Source organism: Kogia breviceps, chromosome 3 (assembly GCF_026419965.1).
Source record: "Kogia breviceps isolate mKogBre1 chromosome 3, mKogBre1 haplotype 1, whole genome shotgun sequence".
Classification (NCBI taxonomy): domain Eukaryota; kingdom Metazoa; phylum Chordata; class Mammalia; order Artiodactyla; family Physeteridae; genus Kogia; species Kogia breviceps.
This window is the reverse complement of record NC_081312.1, coordinates 100,654,494-100,672,569: the sequence shown is the minus strand read 5'-3', so window position 1 is coordinate 100,672,569 and position 18,076 is coordinate 100,654,494. Positions and strand designations below refer to the sequence as shown.

General features: G+C 35.7%; 1 protein-coding gene across 19 annotated transcripts in view; it reads right to left on the bottom strand.

Moving 5' to 3' along the window:
- NEO1 (neogenin 1) overlaps positions 1 to 18,076 on the bottom strand; it is a 248,708-nt gene that overhangs the window by 141,166 nt on the left and 89,466 nt on the right. For all 19 annotated transcript variants that reach the window (XM_067029327.1, XM_059055975.2, XM_067029328.1 and 16 more), the window contains exon 5: positions 16,928 to 17,064. In XM_067029327.1, the coding sequence (XP_066885428.1) occupies positions 16,928 to 17,064 (137 nt within the window). The remainder of the gene's footprint in view (positions 1 to 16,927; positions 17,065 to 18,076) is intronic.

Genomic DNA, 18,076 nt, shown 5'->3' with positions numbered 1-18,076 from the left:
GGCCTTCATCAAAAAGTCTACCAATAATGAATGCTGGAGAGGGAGTAAAGAAAAGGGAACCCTCTTACACTGTTGGTGGGAATGTAAATTGGTGCAGCTACTATGGAAAACAGTATGGAGGTTCCTCAAAAAATTAAAAATAGAGTTACCACGTGATCCAGCCATTCCACTCCTGGGCATATATCTGGAGAAAACTATAATTCAGAGATACATGCATTCCAATGTTCATATAGGCACTATTTACAATAGCCAAGACATAGAAGCAACCTAAGTGTCCATCTAGAGATGAATGGATAAAGAAGATGTGGTACATACATACAATGGAATACTACTCAAGTAAGTCAGACAGAGAAAGACAAATATATGATATCAGTTATACGTGGAATCTTAAAAAATGATGCAAATGAACTTATTTACAAAACAGAAACAGACTCAAAGACAGAAAACAAACTTATGGTTAACCAAAGGGGAAAGGCGGGGAGAGGGATAAATTAGGAGTCTGGGATTAGCATGCAAACTATTATATATAGAATGGATAAACACCAAGGTCCTACTTTTCACCACAGGGAACTATGTTTAATATCCTGTAATAAGCCATAATGGAAAAGAATATGAAAAAGAATGTATCTATATATAACTGAATCACTTTGTTGTACACCAGAAACTAAGACAACTTGTAAATCAACTATACTTCAATTTTATTTTATTTTATTTTATTTATTTATTTATTTATTTATTTTTTTTTTGCGGTATGCGGGCCTCTCACTGCTGTGGCCTCTCCCGTTGCGGAGCACAGGCTCCGGACGCGCAGGCCCAGCGCCCATGGCTCACGGGCCCAGTTGCTCCGCGGCATGTGGGATCCTCCCGGACCAGGGCACGAACCCGTGTCCCCTGCATCGGCAGGCGGACTCTCAACCACTGCGCCACCAGGGAAGCCCCTATATTTCAATTTTAAAAAGTAAATAAATAAATAAATAAATAAATCTCAGTTGCTTTTAAAATACTAAGTCTATGAAAAGCAAGGTACAAAGGAAAACATGAATAATAAAGTAACCACAAACATGAAATCATTCTAGTTGTCATATTTCACGATTTCAACACAACGTTTCATTCATATATTCAATAATTATTTGCTGATAATCTACAATGATAAAAAATTATTAAGACCAGTCCCTGTTGATAAGGATCTCAGTCTAGCAGTAGTGGGGAAGGGCACATAAACAAATCAGTGAGAAAAACTACTGGTAAAAAGAGAGCTATTTTAAGAGACATAATAATTACCTGAGGGTAAGAGAATGGTTATGAAAAGCTTCAAAGAGGAGTGAGGTGAACTATTCTTTAAGAACTATCTAGAAATTTTAGCTGTGGGTGAAAGGATACAGGGAACAGAGCCATCAAATTGCATAGTATGTTCAGATCCTAAATGCTGTCTGATAAAGATGAATCCATTTCCATGCAAGGTTCAGGTGGAAGAGTGACAGAAGTTAGTTTAATTAACCCTTATAATAACTCATTTAACTGATAAAAGAAATGAAGAAACAGGTAAGTTAAATAACTTGGCCAACTTCACATAGCTAAGTGACAGATGTAAGACTGGAACCCAGGCATGCTGGGTCCAAAGACTGCTGTTAACTGAGAGGTACCACAGAGAAGTAGTTAACACATGAAGGGTCTGGGTGTGTTCTGTACATATGCCATAAGCAGTCTGCGTTTATCCTAAGCCAAGAGAACTGAGAGTTCCAATAAATGAGAGCAGAACACTGTAATTAATCATGAAGTAAAGGAAAGTTAGATCACAAAGAAGACTGGGAGAAAAGGGGAGATCAATGTCTTAATGTGGACAGAGATCAGAGTGAGCAGAATAGAAGGGTAGGAGCAGTCCTGGGTTGGCCAAAATGTTCGTTTGGTTTTTTTCCATAAAACGTCTCTAGTAGTGCTTAGTGATCTTTAACTTCATTCAAAACAATTTTGTTAGATTGTTTTGTGACAGCTGTCATATCAGCATGCATTTAAAAAAACTTATCAAAATTGGTGAATTTTTGTAGAGCCATCTTAATATTGAAGACAGAAGACAAAAAGCAACATTTTTGGCATATTATGCTTTATTATTTCAAGAAAGGTAAAAACGCAACTGAAATACAAAAAAAGATTTGTGCAGTGCATGGAGAAGGTGCTGTAACGGATGAAACGTGTCAAAAGTGGTTTGCCAAGTTTCATGCTGGAGATTTCTCGCTGGACGATGCTCTATGGTCGGGTAGACCAGTTGAAGTTGATAGCAGTCAAATCGAAACAATAACTGAGAACAATCAAGGTTATACCACACGGGAGACAGCTAACATACTCAAAATATCCAAATCAAGCTTTGAAAACCATTTGCGCCAGCTTGGTTATGTGAATTGCTTTGATGATTGGGTTCCACGTAAGTTAAGCGAAAAAAAACCTTCTTGACTGTATTTCCACATGTGATTCTCTACTTAAACGTAATGAAAATGTTCCATTTTAAAAACAAATTGTGACGGGCGATGAAAAGTGGACACTGTACAACAGTGTGGAATGGAAGAGATTGTGAGGCAAGCAAAATGAACCACCACCAACCACACCAAAGGCCGGTCTTCATCCAAAGAAGGTGATATTGTGTATATGGTGGGATTGGAAGAGAGTCCTCTATTATGAGCTCCTTCTGGGAAACCAAATGATTAATTCCAACAAGTACTGCTCCCAATTAGACCAACTGAAAGCGGCACTCACTGAAAAGCATCCAGAATAAGTCAACAGAAAACACATAATCTTCCATCAAGATAACGCAACAAGACTGCATGTTTCTTTGATGACCAGGTAGAAACTGCTACAGCTTGGGTGGGAAGTTCTGATTCATCCATCGTATTCACCAGACATTGCACCTTCGGATTTCCATTTATTTTGGTCTTTACAATATTCTCTTAATGGAAAAAATTTCAATTCCTTGCAAGACTGTAAAAGGCACCCAGAACAGTTCTTTGCTCAAAAAGATAAAAAGTTTTGGGAAGATGGAATTATGAAGTTGCCTGAAAAATCGCAGAAGGCAGTGGAACAAAAGGATGAATATGCTGTTCAATAAAGTTCTTGGTGAAAATGAAAAATGTATCTTTTATTTTTAATTAAAAACCAAAGGAACTTTTGGCCAACCCAATAGGGTGACGTTAGGGTATGACTTCAGAGAAAGACGGTGTAATTTAAAACTTCAGTGATAGATTTGTTTTGAGTATTGACAAAGTAAATTTAGAATTTATCAATTTGTCTCACAAAAATACAAATGGAAAAATTTATTCTTTTGGGGGGGTGGGAGGATGTGTATCATAGACAATTATGAATGTTTTAAGAGAAAAGGAAAAATCCCTGTTTAAAAAAAAAAAACTCATGACCCATTTTAAGTGTTATCGACAATCTGAGATGACAGGAAATACACGATGAGCTAATTCACGTCACAGCATGTGTAGAAATCCCAGGAGTTAACGATAAAACAATAAATTTGAAATATTTAACAGATGAAGACTGAACTTATAACCCTTTCTGCATTAACACTCACTAAGGCATTTCCTGTAGCTGTAACTTTTAAAAAAATAACAGAAATCAGACAGCTATGACTATAAATATAACTATATAAGTAAATACACATATATAACCTCCAACCATTTCTCATAAACTGCTTTCCCCATCAGAAAAAGAAACAAATACTTTCAGTTATGGGACAAGATTCAAAATAAAATTTTCCAAAAATTTTTTGTACATAGTGATTTCCTATCTATAAACTAAAAGAGAAGGCCTCATGTGACACACATTAACATTACAGCTTGAATTACTGTAAATACCACCTAGATTATGAAATAGAACATTAACACACCAGAAGTCCCATTGTGCAATAGTCACTACCCTGCCCTTGTCCAAAAGTGATCACTACCGTGATGAACTGGGAGATTGAGACTGACATATATACACTAATATGTATAAGATGGATAACTAATAAGAACCTGATGTATAAAAAAATAAATAAGATTAAAAAAAATAAAACCATAGGTTAGTTTTGCCTATTTTTAAACTTTATAAAAATGGAATCATACAGTATGTATTACTTCATGCCTCCCTTTTTTGATTCAATGGTATTATCCATGTTGTTGAGTGGTGGTCTGTCAATTTCCATTGTTGATAATATGCCACTGTATGATTAGAACACTATCTATTCTATGGCTGGTTGTTTCTGGTTTTGATTTACTGTGAATAAAGCTGGTGAGAACATTATCATGCATGTTTTTTGATGCATATAGTTATATACTTCTGATAAGTATACTCCTAGGAATACAACCACTGTAAAAGATAACGTTTGTATGCAGTTTTAGTAGAGTCTGCCAAACAGTGATTAAATCAATGTATAGTCCTAACGGCAGTAATATTAGAGTCCTTATTACTGTTCCTCATCTTAGTCAACACCTGGTATTGTTAGTCTCTTGAGTTTTAGCCACTCTGGTGGAGTACAGTGGTACCTCATTGTGGCTTTATATTTCTCTAAGAACTAACGATAAGAACCTCTTTTTCAAATGTTTAGTAGTCACCTGGAGACCTGTGAGGTAGCTGTTCAAGTCTTGCCCATTTTCGACTGTATTATCTGACTTTGTTTACTTACTGATCTATAGTTCTTTATAGAGTCTATATTAGAGGTTGAAACTTTTTCTGAAAAGTGCCAGATAGTACATATTTTAGGCTTTGTGGGCCATGTGGTCTCCACCACAACTACTCAACTCCTTTGCTGTAGCATGAAAGCAGCCATAGTTAATATATAAATGAGTGTGACTGTGTGCCAATAAAACTTTATTTATGGACAATAAAATCTGAATTTCATAAAATTTTATATATCACTAAATATTATTCTTCTGATATTGTTCAACCATTTAAAACTATATAAACTATTTTTAGTTCACAGGCTGAATAAAATGAAGGGGTTGGCAGACTTGGTCCATGAGCTGTATTTTGCTGACTCTTGGTCTAAATAAAGACCTTTGTCAAGTTATACAATATAAGTCTTGTCTTGTTATTCTTTACAAGAATCAACTTCTGGCTTTGCTGAAACTCTTTATTTTGAATGTTTGTTTTATATTTCATTAATTTTTGCTCTTATGATATGATACCATATGCTAATACATATATATGGAATCTAAGGAAAAAAAAAAAGGTCATGAAGAACCTAGGGGTAAGATGGGAATGGAGATGCAGACCTACTAACGAATGGACTTCAGGATGTGGGGAGGGGGAAGGGCAGGCTGTGACAAAGCGAGAGTGGCATGGGCATATATACACTACCAAATGTAGAATAGATAGCTAGTGGGAAGCAGCCGCATAGCACAGGGAGATCAGCTCGGTGCTTTGTGACCATCTAGAGGGGTGGGATAGGGATGGCGGGAGGGAGGGAAATGCAAGAGGGAAGAGATATAGGAACATGTGTATATGTATAACTGATTCACTTTGTTATAAAGCAGAAACTAACATACCGTTGTAAAGCAATTATACTCCAATAAAGATGTTTAAAAAATAAATAAATTTGCTATTCTTTTTTTAGCTTTTTTGATATGGATATTTATTTATTTTATTGAAGTATATTTGATTCATAATATTGTGTTAGTTTCTGGTGTACAACAAAGTGATTCAGTCATATATATATATATTCTTTTTCAGATTCTTTTCCATTATAGGTTATTACGAGATATTGAATATAGTTCCCTGTGCTATACAGTACAGTACCACCTTGTTGTTTATCTATTTTATATAGAGAAGTTTGTATCTGCTAATCCCAAATGCCAATTTTTCCCTCCCCCCACCCTTCCCTTTTGGTAACCATAAGTTTGTTTTCTTATGTTTGTGAGTTTCTGTTTTGTAAATAATTTCATTTGTATCATACTCCAACTAGTATGATAACCTCTAGCTCCATCCATGTTGCTATAAATGGCATTATTTCATTCCTTTTATGGCTGAGTAGTATTCCACTGTGTGTGTATACCACATCCTCTTTATCCATTCATTGAGATATATATTTAAATCGCTAAATTTTCAGCATTTCTTCCCTTCTAATATATGTACTTAAGGCTATAAATTTCCTCTAAGTATCCCCTAAGTTTTGAAAGGTTAAGCTAACAGAGATATGACCTATTTTTAAATTTTCATCATTTCATTTCTGACCCATAGATTATTTCAAAGTGATTCACTTAAGTTTCAAACACTAGGAGATCTTCAACTTATCTTTTTTTTTTTGTCACTTTTCTGTAATTAGTTTCAACCTTAATTCCACAGTGGTCAAACCTATAGAATTTCTATTCTCTCAAATTTAAGATTTGTCCTGTAGTCAGTATATGGTATATTTTATTGGGTGGGCCAAAAAGTGCCTTTGGTTTTTTAAGTAAAAATAAAAGATACATTTTTTCATTTTCACCAAGAACTTTATTGAACAACGTATTTCATCCTTTTGTTCCACTACCTTCTGCCATTTTCCAGGCAACTTCATAATTCCATCTTCCCAAAACTTTTTATCTTTTTGAGTAAAGAACGGTTCCAGGTACCTTGTACAGTCTTCCAGGAACTGAAATTGTTTCCATCATTCACTTTGTAATAAAGTAGAAACTAACACACCATTGTAAAGCAATTATACTCCAATAAAGATGTTTTTTTAAAAAGAGAGAATATTGTAATGATCAAAATAAATGGAAATCCAAAGGTGCAATGTCTGGTGAATATGACGGATGAATCAGAACTTCCCAGCTAAGCTGTAACAGTTTCTGTCTGTTCATCAAAGAAACATGCAGTTTTGCTGTGTTATCCTGATGGAAGATTATGTGTTTTCTGTTGACTAATTCCAGATGCTTTTCAGCGAGTGCCGCTTTCAGAACCTTGATTGTTCTCAGTTATTGTTTCGATCTGATCGCTATCAACTTCAACTGGTCTACCCGACCATGGAGCATTGTCCAGCGAGAAAGCTCCAGCATGAAACTTGGCAAACCACTTTTGACACGTTTGATCAGTCACAGCACCTTCTCCATGCACTGCACAATCTTCTTTTGTGTTTCAGTTGCGTTTTTACCTTTCTTGAAATAATAAAACATAATATGCCAAAAATTTTGTTTTCTCCCATCTTCAATATTAAAATGGCTCTACAAAAATTCACCAATTTTGATTAAGTCTTGTTTTATTTTATTTATTTATTTTTTTTGTGGTACGCGGGCCTCTCACTGCTGTGGCCTCTCCCATTGCAGAGGACAGGCTCCGGACGCGCAGGTCCAGTGGCCATGGCTCACGGGCCCAGCCACTCCGCAGCACGTGGGATCCTCCCGGACCGGGGCACGAACCCGTGTCCCCTGCATCGGCAGGCGGGCTCTCAACCACTGCGCCACCAGGGAAGCCCGATAAGTCTTGTTTTAAATGCACGCTGATGTGACAACTGTCACATACAATCTAACAAAATTGTTTCAAATGAAGTTGAAGACATCTAAGTGCTACTAGAGTCATCTTACGGAAAAAACTGAAGGAACCTTTTGGTCCATCCAATAGTAACAGTTCACAGGCACTTATAAAACATAGAGTTTATTTGTTTGGTGCAGTATTTTATAAATGTCAGTAAGGTCAAGTTTGTTAATTGTGTTGTTCAGTTCTGTATTATAACTGTTTGTGGTTTTTATTTTGTTTGTACTTATTTGCCTTGTGCTACATATCCTATCAGCTACTGCAATGTGTTAAAATTTATCACTAGGACTGTGGGTTTGTCTCATCTACTTCTCCTTGTAGTTCTATCAGTTTCTGCCTTTCACATTTTGAGATTATGTTATGAGGTAATACATACTTAGAATGGTTTTATTTTCCTGGTATATTAACTCTTAATAATATGAAATGTCCCACTTTATCTCTAATAATGCATCTTGCTTTTTTGCTTGGTATCTACAACAGCTTTTTTCCAGTTAGTTTAGGCATGGTTTACCTTTTTCCATCCTTATAATTTTCAAATTTTCTGTATCCTTATATTTAGTGTGTCTCTCATACAAGTAATACATAGTTGGGTTTTAATTTCTTTCCGATCTGACTTTTAATTAGAGTAGTTAGTCCATTTACAATTACTGATATATTTGTATTTAAACCTACCATCCCACTATTTGCTTTCTATTAGCCCATCTTATTCTATGTTCCTTTTCCTTTCCTTTCTTACCTTCTTTTGGAGAATTTTTAATTTTATTTTTATTTTCTTCTTCTATTATCTTGTTATAGATCTTCTACTATTCTTTCAAAGCTTCTCACAGAGATTACAGTACACATCCCTGCCTTATTAATCTCTAATATAAAGTAGTACTTTCACCACTTCCTGGACATTTTAAGAACCTTAGAAGACTAACTCCATATCCTTACTCCTGACTTATACGTTTGTGTACTGTATTTTAAATCTCATAACATTATTATTTTACATATTCAATATTCACTTAGATTTACCCAAATATTTAACTTTTCCTTTGCTCCTCATTTTTCTTTCATCACCTGAACTTTCATGAAAAATACCATCAATCTGTGATGTGATCAAAGCCATCAATGTTTTATGTCATGATTTCTGCATCTAAAGTTTTACCTAAAGTAATCTTTTCCTGCTCCTAGGTGACGAAGTTATTCTCCTACAATTTCTTCTATTAACTTTACAGTTTTACCCTTCAAATTTTAGTCACTATTAAACCAAATGGAAGTTATTTATGGTCATTGTAACACAGAAATTCAATATTTTTTCTCTCCATTTTAGGAAGCCATTTCCCCCCAAACCATTTACTGAACAATTAGCCCATTCCTCATTCCTTCCAGTGGTCTATTTCTCAGTTCTTGTGACAACAGAATACTTTCTTTAAAAAAAAAAAAAAAAATCACTGTGACTTTTTAATACGTTTAAATATCTTGTAGAGCAAGCTCTCCACTCCTTTTACTTTCCATAGCAAACCCAGTAGTTCACAAACCTTTATTCTTCTATGTTCATTCTAGAAGAAAACTTCCAGGTTCATCAAAAAATCCATTAAGAATCTTGATTCATATTGCCAAATTTATACATTAATTTGGGAGGATGAATGACATTTTAAATATTATATCAACCCATCCAAGAGCATGAAATATCTATTTTGCCATTTATTTATCATCTATGTTCTCTACTAGAGTTTTAAATTTTTCTTGACAAAGGTCTTGTATATTCTTGGTGAGTTATATTTCTAGATATTTTATAGTTTTTTTCCTATTGAAAATTTATCTATTTTAAAATATTTTTTCTTTTTAAATACTTTCTATTGATTATTGCTGGTACAGAGAAATAATTCTGAATTTTATAAATTTATCCTGTATGGCAAACCTGCCCAATGTTGTTTTCTATTATATACTAGTTTGCTGATTCTGTAGGTGATTTCAAGTAGACAATCAAATCATCTGTCAATAGAACAATCTTATCTCTTCTTCCAATTTCAACACTATTATTTCTTTTTCTTCTCTTATGGTACTGGTAGAACTACGTTATTAAATAGTAGAGGTAACTCTGGCCAACCTAAACTTTTCTGTCTCGTCTCTAACAACTGTTGATTTATCTCTTTCCCTCAGCTGTTATTTAGTTTTTGTTTGATATATTTTGAGGCTGCATATATATTTATGTTGACTATATTGTTTTGTTTAGCTTTCATTTTTTAATTATTTTTTTATTGGAATATAGTTGCTTTACAATGTTGTGTTAGTTTCTTGCTGTACAGCAGAGTGAATCAGTCATACATACATCCCATGTTTTTTAGATTTCCTTTCCATTTAGGTCACCACAGAGCACTGAGTAGAGTTTCTGTGCTATACAGCAGGTCCTCATTAGTTATCTATTTTATACATAGTAGTGTGTACATGTCATTACCAATCTCCCAATTCATCCCACCCCCCTTTCACCCTTGGTAATCATAAATTACCATAAATCTTGACTCTATTTCTGCTTTGCAAATAAGTTCATCTCTATCATTTTTCTAGATTCCACATATAAGCGATATCATACGATATTTATTTTTCTCTTTGACTTACTTCACTCTGTATGACAATCTCTAGATCCACCCACGTCTCTGCAAATGGAACTATTTCATTCCTTTTTATGGCTGAGTAATATTCCAGCATATATAGGTAACATATCTTCTTTATCCATTCCTCTGTTGATGGACATTTAGGTTGCTTCCATATCTTGACTATTGTAAATAGTGCAGCAATGAACATCAGGGTGCATGCATCCTTTTGAATTATGGTTTTCTCTGGATATATGCCTAGGAGTGGGATTGCTGGGTCATATGGTAGCTCTATTTTTAGTTTTTTAAGGAACCTCCATACTGTTCTCCATAGTGGCTGTATCAATTTACATTCCCACCAACAGTGTAGAAGGGTTCCCTTTTCTCCACACTCTCTCCACATTTACTGTTTGCAGACTTTTTGATGACGGCCATTCTGACTGGTGTGAGGTGATACCTCATTGTATTTTTGATTTTCATTTCTCTAATGATTAGTGATATTGAGCATTCTTTCATGTGTTTGTTGGCAATCTGTATATCTTCTTTGGAGAAATGTCTATTTAGGTCTTCTGTCCATTTTTGGATTAGGTTGTTTGTTCTTCTGATATTGAGGTGCATGAGCTATCTGTATATTTTGGAGATTAATCCCTTGTCAGCTGCTTCGCTTGCAAATATCTTCTCCCATTCTGAGGGTTGTCTTTCAGTTTGGTTTATGGTTTCCTTTGCTATGCAAAACCTTCTAAGTTTAATTACGTCCCATTTGTTTATTTGTATTTTCATTTCCATTACTCTAGGTGGTTGATCAAAAAAGATCTTGCTGTGATTTGTTGACTATATGTTTTGTGTTATATCTCCTTGATCTATGATTCCTCTTATAAATAAATGTTCCTTCTACTATTTTCGTCTTTTGGATGGCTACCTCAACTTTGTTTTGCCTATTATGTCTTTTCCATCCTTTTATTTTAAATCTCACTGTCTTATTAGTTTTATGTGTATCTTTGCAAACAACATATTGGGGTGTTTTTGTAATCCAATCTGCTTTTAATTGATGAGTTTGACCCATTTACATTATTATAATTACCATTATATTGAGAGTTATTTCTACATTTTATTCATACTTTGTCTTTATAGTATACAATGTTTATTTTTTCCCCCTTTTGTGCTTTCAGTTGGATAAACCTTTCTTCTGCTGTTTAAAAGTTATATGTATATTCTATTTCGTTCTGTGGTAATTGCCCTTAAGTTCCAAACTCATATTTTATTTCTTAATATTTATATCTATAGGTATACAGATATTAGTATTTCTAGCTTTCCCCTAACAACACACATACACCTGTCTACACCCACTACTTGGTATTGTCAAAAATTTTAGTAGTGGGCTATCATTAACATACTTTTTCTTTACTTTGATTCTCTCCTTTTTAAAAAACAACAATAATGAATGTTCCCAAGTTATTAATGCTGCACAGCAAACCCCAAAACATAAAACAACCATTATTGGCATAAGACAACCATTATTTTCTTATGCTCACAGATCCTGTAGGTCAGGAATTACGACAGGGCACAGCAGGGATGGCTTATCTCTGCTCCACAATGTCTAAGAAGACTTGAATGTCTAGGGGTGACACGGAAAGCTGGGGGCTGAAATCAACTGAAGACTTTTTCATTCACAAGTCTGGTTCCTTGGTTAGATGACTTGAAAGTTGGTCTCAGGTGGAGCTATCTATTAGAGCACCTACAATGTAGGCTTTCCTCGTGGTTTGGGCTTCACACAGCATGGTAGCTAGGTTCTGAGATGGAGATCCCAAGAGGAAGTGTCTGGAAAGCACTAACTTCAAGAGAACCAAGAGGACTCTACATGGCTTTTTATAAGCCTCAGAAGTCATGTGATATCTCTATTGATTCAAATAGCTCTATGCCCACTCAGATTCAAGGACAAGGGGTATAATAAACTCCAGCACTCACTAGGAAGACTTCAAAGAATTTGCGGGCTACATTTTAAAACTCCCATATCTCTTACAGCTTTTCCTGAATGTGTCTCTTCTTATTTGAGTATTCATTCCAAAAGTGCTTTCAGTGTGTATTTTGTGTAGCAAACCTTCTTAGGTCTTGTATGATGAGAATTTTTACTATGCCTCACATTTTGGGTACATATAAATGCTATGTGAATTCAATGTTCTTTTCCTTTAAACCTTTAAAAAATTACTCCACTGTCCTCTTGAAATCACATCTCTCAAAATCAACACTAGGTGCAATCTAATTCTTGTCCCTTTATAGGTGATCTGCTCTTTGTCACTGGGAGCTTTTAGAAGCTCTTTTTGACTTTGATGTTATCAGCCACTGTAAATGAGTCTAATGGTGAGTGTTTTCTCCTCTCCAATATTTAGCAGTCATTAAAAGCCCTCTCAATCTAAGGTCTTCCGTTAATCTTTAATTCTGAGAAATTTATCTTAATTATTTCTTCAAATATTTCTCTCTTTTATTTCAGATCTCCTCTAGGATTCCTATTTATCTGGATACAAGCCCTTCTACATCTAACTTTCACACGCCTTGGCTTTTATTCTATGCATTCTCTCATTTAATGCTATGTTCTTAGAGAGTTTCTCAATGTAATTTTCCAACTCAGGAGTTTGTTCATCAGCTATATACCTTAGACTATTACTCAGTCTACTGTGTTCTTTATCTTCACTACATTTTTCATACCTAATATTTCTACTTGGTTCTGTTTTCATGTTTTCTAGTTCTTGCATTATATTGCTAATATCTTATCTCCTTAAATGTATTTATCATGCTTATTTTAAATTCTTGGTCAATTTTTCCACTAATTCTCCATCAGATGGTATATGTTATTCACTTGGTTGTCTTTCTCTGAGAGCAGCTGTACAATTCAGGGGAGTAGTATGGCTATAAACTAATGTTCTTCTGGTGTACCAGCCACTCTGTCTGAGAACATGTATGGTCACCAGGCCCTAACTGCAGGAGGATGAGCCCTGGAGCAAAGAGCCCTAAGGACCTCAGAACTACTGTTTTTTATTCCAATTTGCTGGGCATTCCACAGGTAACTCCTCTGGTCAAGGTTTCATATTTAAATTCCTAGGTAGAAATAGCACTAGCCTCAGAGTCTTCCTAGGTTAAAACCTACCAATCTGTGAGTTCGGAGGCAGTGTGGGGGGAAAAAGTTGAAAAGTGATCCGCTAAGGGCAGTCAGGCCGTACCAGTTTCATTAATGCCACCAGAGCCCCAGTAGATCTTTTGAATGGACATGGAAGCCTGGGCCATTCCTGTTCATTTCTGCTGTGAAAAGACAGGCAAAGATAGTCTCAAGGCAACACCAGCGACTAAAATAAAAATTTAACAGCCTCCTTCCAATCTACTTTCTCACTGTTACCGCTGGCAGTCCTTCATCCCAGGCTGCAGCCACCACTCCCACAAACCATCTTTCACTCATCCATAAACACATATAGGTTCATAGTGCCTCAGTCTCCCTATAATTCCCTCTCACTCCTCTAGTTTCTTCAGAGTTGATTCTGGGTGAGGGAGTCAACAGCTAGAATTAGTTTGACAGAAAATGGATACCAGCCTAGAAACTACTTTCTTCATCAAAGGTGTAGAAGTCTTGCTCAATTTCAACCACTCCCAACCCAGTTCAAAGATTTCAGGCGAGCAGATAAATGAAAAGTTAATATTTTTTTTTTTTTTTTTTTTGCGGTACGCGGGCTTCTCACCGCTGTGGCCTCTCCCGCTGCGGAGCGCAGGCTCCGGACGCGCAGGCTCAGTGGCCACGGCTCACGGGCCCAGCCGCTCCGCGGCACGTGGGATCCTCCCGGACCGGGGCGCGAACCCGCGTCCCCTGCATCGGCAGGCGGACTCTCAACCACTGCGCCACCAGGGAAGCCCAAAAGTTAATATTTAATAGAACATCTTACCACCAAAAAAGCTATCTGGGGCATCTAGTTTAGAGAGTAATTCTTTCATGGATAGAGATGCCATCTCTAGCTTCATACCTTTGAAAACACTTTTTACCTATTTTTTCTAACTTTTCATCAACCATAGACTTATAAAGCATTTGGTGTAAACTTCTGGGTGAAATTAAAAACAACCAAAACTCTTCTATTGGTCTGCTCACTACGATTTTTGACCTTGAGATATTTTTAAGCACCAGAGTTCCCCAGTCATCTACTGAAAATCAAAATCATGGCAGGCACTCTCAAACACATATGTACAACTATTAGCCTCAAGCCAATCTGAAACAATGTTAGATACAGAGAAGTTACCAGATAGGCTGCTATTTCAATAGTAGGCAAAAATGGAAGGACCTAACATAGAACCTTAGACATTCTCCCCAACTGAGGTTGGGGAGGAAAAGAAAGAGTTGGTGGACTATTGATAAGACTTGGTAAGTAAATGAATTTGGTTGCTCCCTAAAATAAGGGTATCAAAAAAGCTAGTTCAACCTTAAATTGTATTGTGGAATACAATATCTAGTACCAAGGAGGTGATGTTTTTGCTCTGTTCTGTACTGGTAAGATGGTATCAGTAATAATTTTCAGTTCTGAGCACCATACCACATTCTCTGAAGGTCAAAATCTTTTTAATTTTTGCCAATATGATGGTGGGGAAAATGGTATTTTTAAAATTTGTATTTTTTGACTGCTAGTAAAATTGACTACCTACTGATGAAGAAATGCAAATAGCTAATGAACTCCTGTGAATTGCCTGTTGGCAGTCTTTATCAGCTTTCTTTAGGTTATTTCTTTTTAAAAAGTCTCTTTCTGAAAGGTCTCTTTATTTTAATGATTCTGACCCTTTCTCAGTTATGTGTTACAAATATTTTCTCCCAGTCTATCATCTGCATAGGGTTTTTCTATAACTTTTTAAAAAATGTGTATGTTGTCAGAATTTGTTGGTTTTTGCTTGACATGCCATTTTCTCTTTTTCCTAAGATAGTCTCTCCCATCAGAGATAATACAAATGCTAGCCCATATATTCTTCACCTTTTCACATTTAGAACTTTGAACTGAAGTAGAGAGCCAACTTTATTTCCTTCCACTTAAAAGACTTTTGTACCAATACCCTTTAATAAATAAAACACTTTTCCCCACTGAATTGAAGCACCACTTTGATAATATTTTAAAGTTCCATAATTACTTGTAACATCTGGATTTTATTCCTTTCAATTGTCTAGTCTATTCTTGGGCCAATGCCATGCTGTTTTGATTGGAGGAGGTTATTTAATTTTAATATCTGGGTTTCTTCACTCTTATTCTTTTCTCAGTTTTCTAGAAGGTATTCACTTAAAGAGCATTTTCTTTAGGCACAGATGGTAAGATGGAACAGGATACAAAGTACCAGATGTATGTGTTATCCTGTAACTAAAAACTGCAGTTAATTAAGCTAATAGACAGTCTTAATTAGATTCCATACAATGAATAAAAACAAAGAGTAGAAATTAATTGCATGGACAGATGTAACTAATAATACATATGGCAGACACTATGCCTCCCATTTGAGGCTAATAACAAGGTACTTTACTTTGGAGGAAACTGAGGCACAGGTAGAAAAATGGAAAGAGTATCAAGCCAAGAACCTGACTAAAGAAAAAAACAAAAAGAGAAAACATCCACCAAGGGAGGCACAGAAGCCAAGTAAGAGGGAGTTCACTAATATTTTACTTGTCCAGTTCCAATTACATAGAGGTAAAGAAATCGGTCATTCTACCACTGATCTAATCCTACTTACTATCTAGCCAGAGCAATGGTTGAGCTCAACTGAGGTAACAGTTATATGAACTCTAAGGCCTGCTCATTTGATTTGCAGAGATTATAAATCCACCCACAAATAGCAACGCAGAATATAAACATTCTATGCCTCTGCCAGCACAGAACCCCAATATGCTCCCCAATTCCTATCAAACAGAGTAGGTATGTGACTACTTTCCACTCTGAAACCCACAAAATGTACCAAGAGAAAGAAACCTTCATATAAAATACGAGATCACCCCAAACCATGTATTAGGAAGTATTCTATCAAATACAATACACTTTGAGACGAGATAATGAATATCGTAAGTTAATATATACCTCTACGTATCCAAGCAGTGTTGGATTTCCCTAAAAGTAACAGAGAAGATCTTAAAGCTTTTCATTTGAAACAAAGACAGATTTGCAGACAATTCATAGGAGAGAGAGCAAATGTTCCTCTTTGGGTACATTTCCATATGGAGGAAGAACAAGGGAGATGGGGAGATTATGTGTACATGCCATGGTCATTTTCTTTGACTTCCAAATCAGAGAACCTATAAAGGAGATGCTGTGATGGTCAGCATTAGCTGAAAAGAAGAAATCATCAAATCACACAGGTGTTATGTTGAGAGCCACAGTGCACTCCTTCCTAGGTGATCTATTCACCCTAAAGTAGGGAACACCAATGCTTAGGATATGTGGTTCTGGGTCAGAGAAAGAGCAAGCATTTTTGAGACAAGAAAAGTGAACTGAACCTTCCAGATGCCATAGATCACACCCTTCCCTACCCTACACTACAGATAATAACAACAATAACTAACTTTGAGCTTTACCATATTCTAGTCACTATTCTGGGAATTTTACAAGCATTACTCTTCTAGTCCTGAAAACAACTCCAGTGAGGTAAGTACTCTTATTATCTCCACTTTACAGATGAGAAAAATGAAGCTCAGAGAAGTATATTTCCTATAGTTATATAGCTAGGAAGTATAAGACCCAGCATTTGAACTCAAGTAGCCCATTTACTTTTAACTATTATGGTGTATTGCCTCTTCAACATTAACGCTTAACAATTACAAACCCATAAAGTACATAGGATTTTAAAATTTTATAAAGGAAATATTTGCATACCTTGTACTGTAAGCTCTGCTTGAGCTTCAATTGTCTCATTTCCATTATCAGCTATACAAAAATAAGTGCCAGCATCATCCTCGGTGACATCACTGATCTCCAGACTACCACCTGCCAGCAATACCAATCTTTCAGAGCTGCATTAAAAAATATTGATACATTTCAGAAGCAGGAAAATAATACCTGAAAAACATTCCACATAAAACAGATAAAACACTTAGACAGTATTATTTATACAGCTATAGATGGACTGAGACCAACATAAAACATCAGAATTTAATTTAGTCCAATTTTCTTTGCTCATATTTTACATGCATAAATATCACAAATACAAATCAAAATGTTACAATGAATTATCTCTGACACTTTAATTATTCCCAAAGGGATACCATTTTTGTGACCAATTCCACTCCTCATAATCCATCTCTGCTTCTCTACTCTGCTTTTTTTTTGTTGTTTTTTTTTTTGCAAATTATGTAATTTTCAAGTCTGGTATCAATCTGACAGTCACACCACCACACCTATGCCATACTCAAATGACTAACAGAGAGGGCAAATGTCAGATCAGAAACAGTAAGTCATGGGGTCACAGTGCCTACTGAAAGTTTCCGACGGTGGCTTGGCTAGGAAAGGGAGGAAAAGAGGAAGGGAAGGGAGAGAGAACAGTTGCCAGAGAGCAGCTTCCTGGGTGTGGTAGCTGGGCATGAACCAGCCACCATCACACCATTATCAACAAGGATGCTGATCATTACTAACCCAGCTCTACAGAGTGACTTAAGTCTATGTAAAGAAAATATATATTTTTAATTTTTGTACAGGTAAAGTATTTTTATAAAGGAATTTTGCTATATGTAACATTGAGATGTATTATATATTATTTGAAGTTATCCTTGGAAAGGAAAATAACTATCAGAAGAAAATCTCATTTCCTCTCCCCACTCCCTCCTTCCCTTTTTCTCTCCCTCAGAGAATATTTAAAAAGAAAGCCAAATGACCCTATAACATCAAGGAAGAAACCAGAAACCAACATTCTGATGAAATTTTTATGAAGTGAACAAGTTTAGTTAAATTTGGAGATTTTAGAAAGTTACAATTTTATTTTTATTTCGAGGTTCTACATCTAACTGATTTTCATAGGCAGATTTCTCT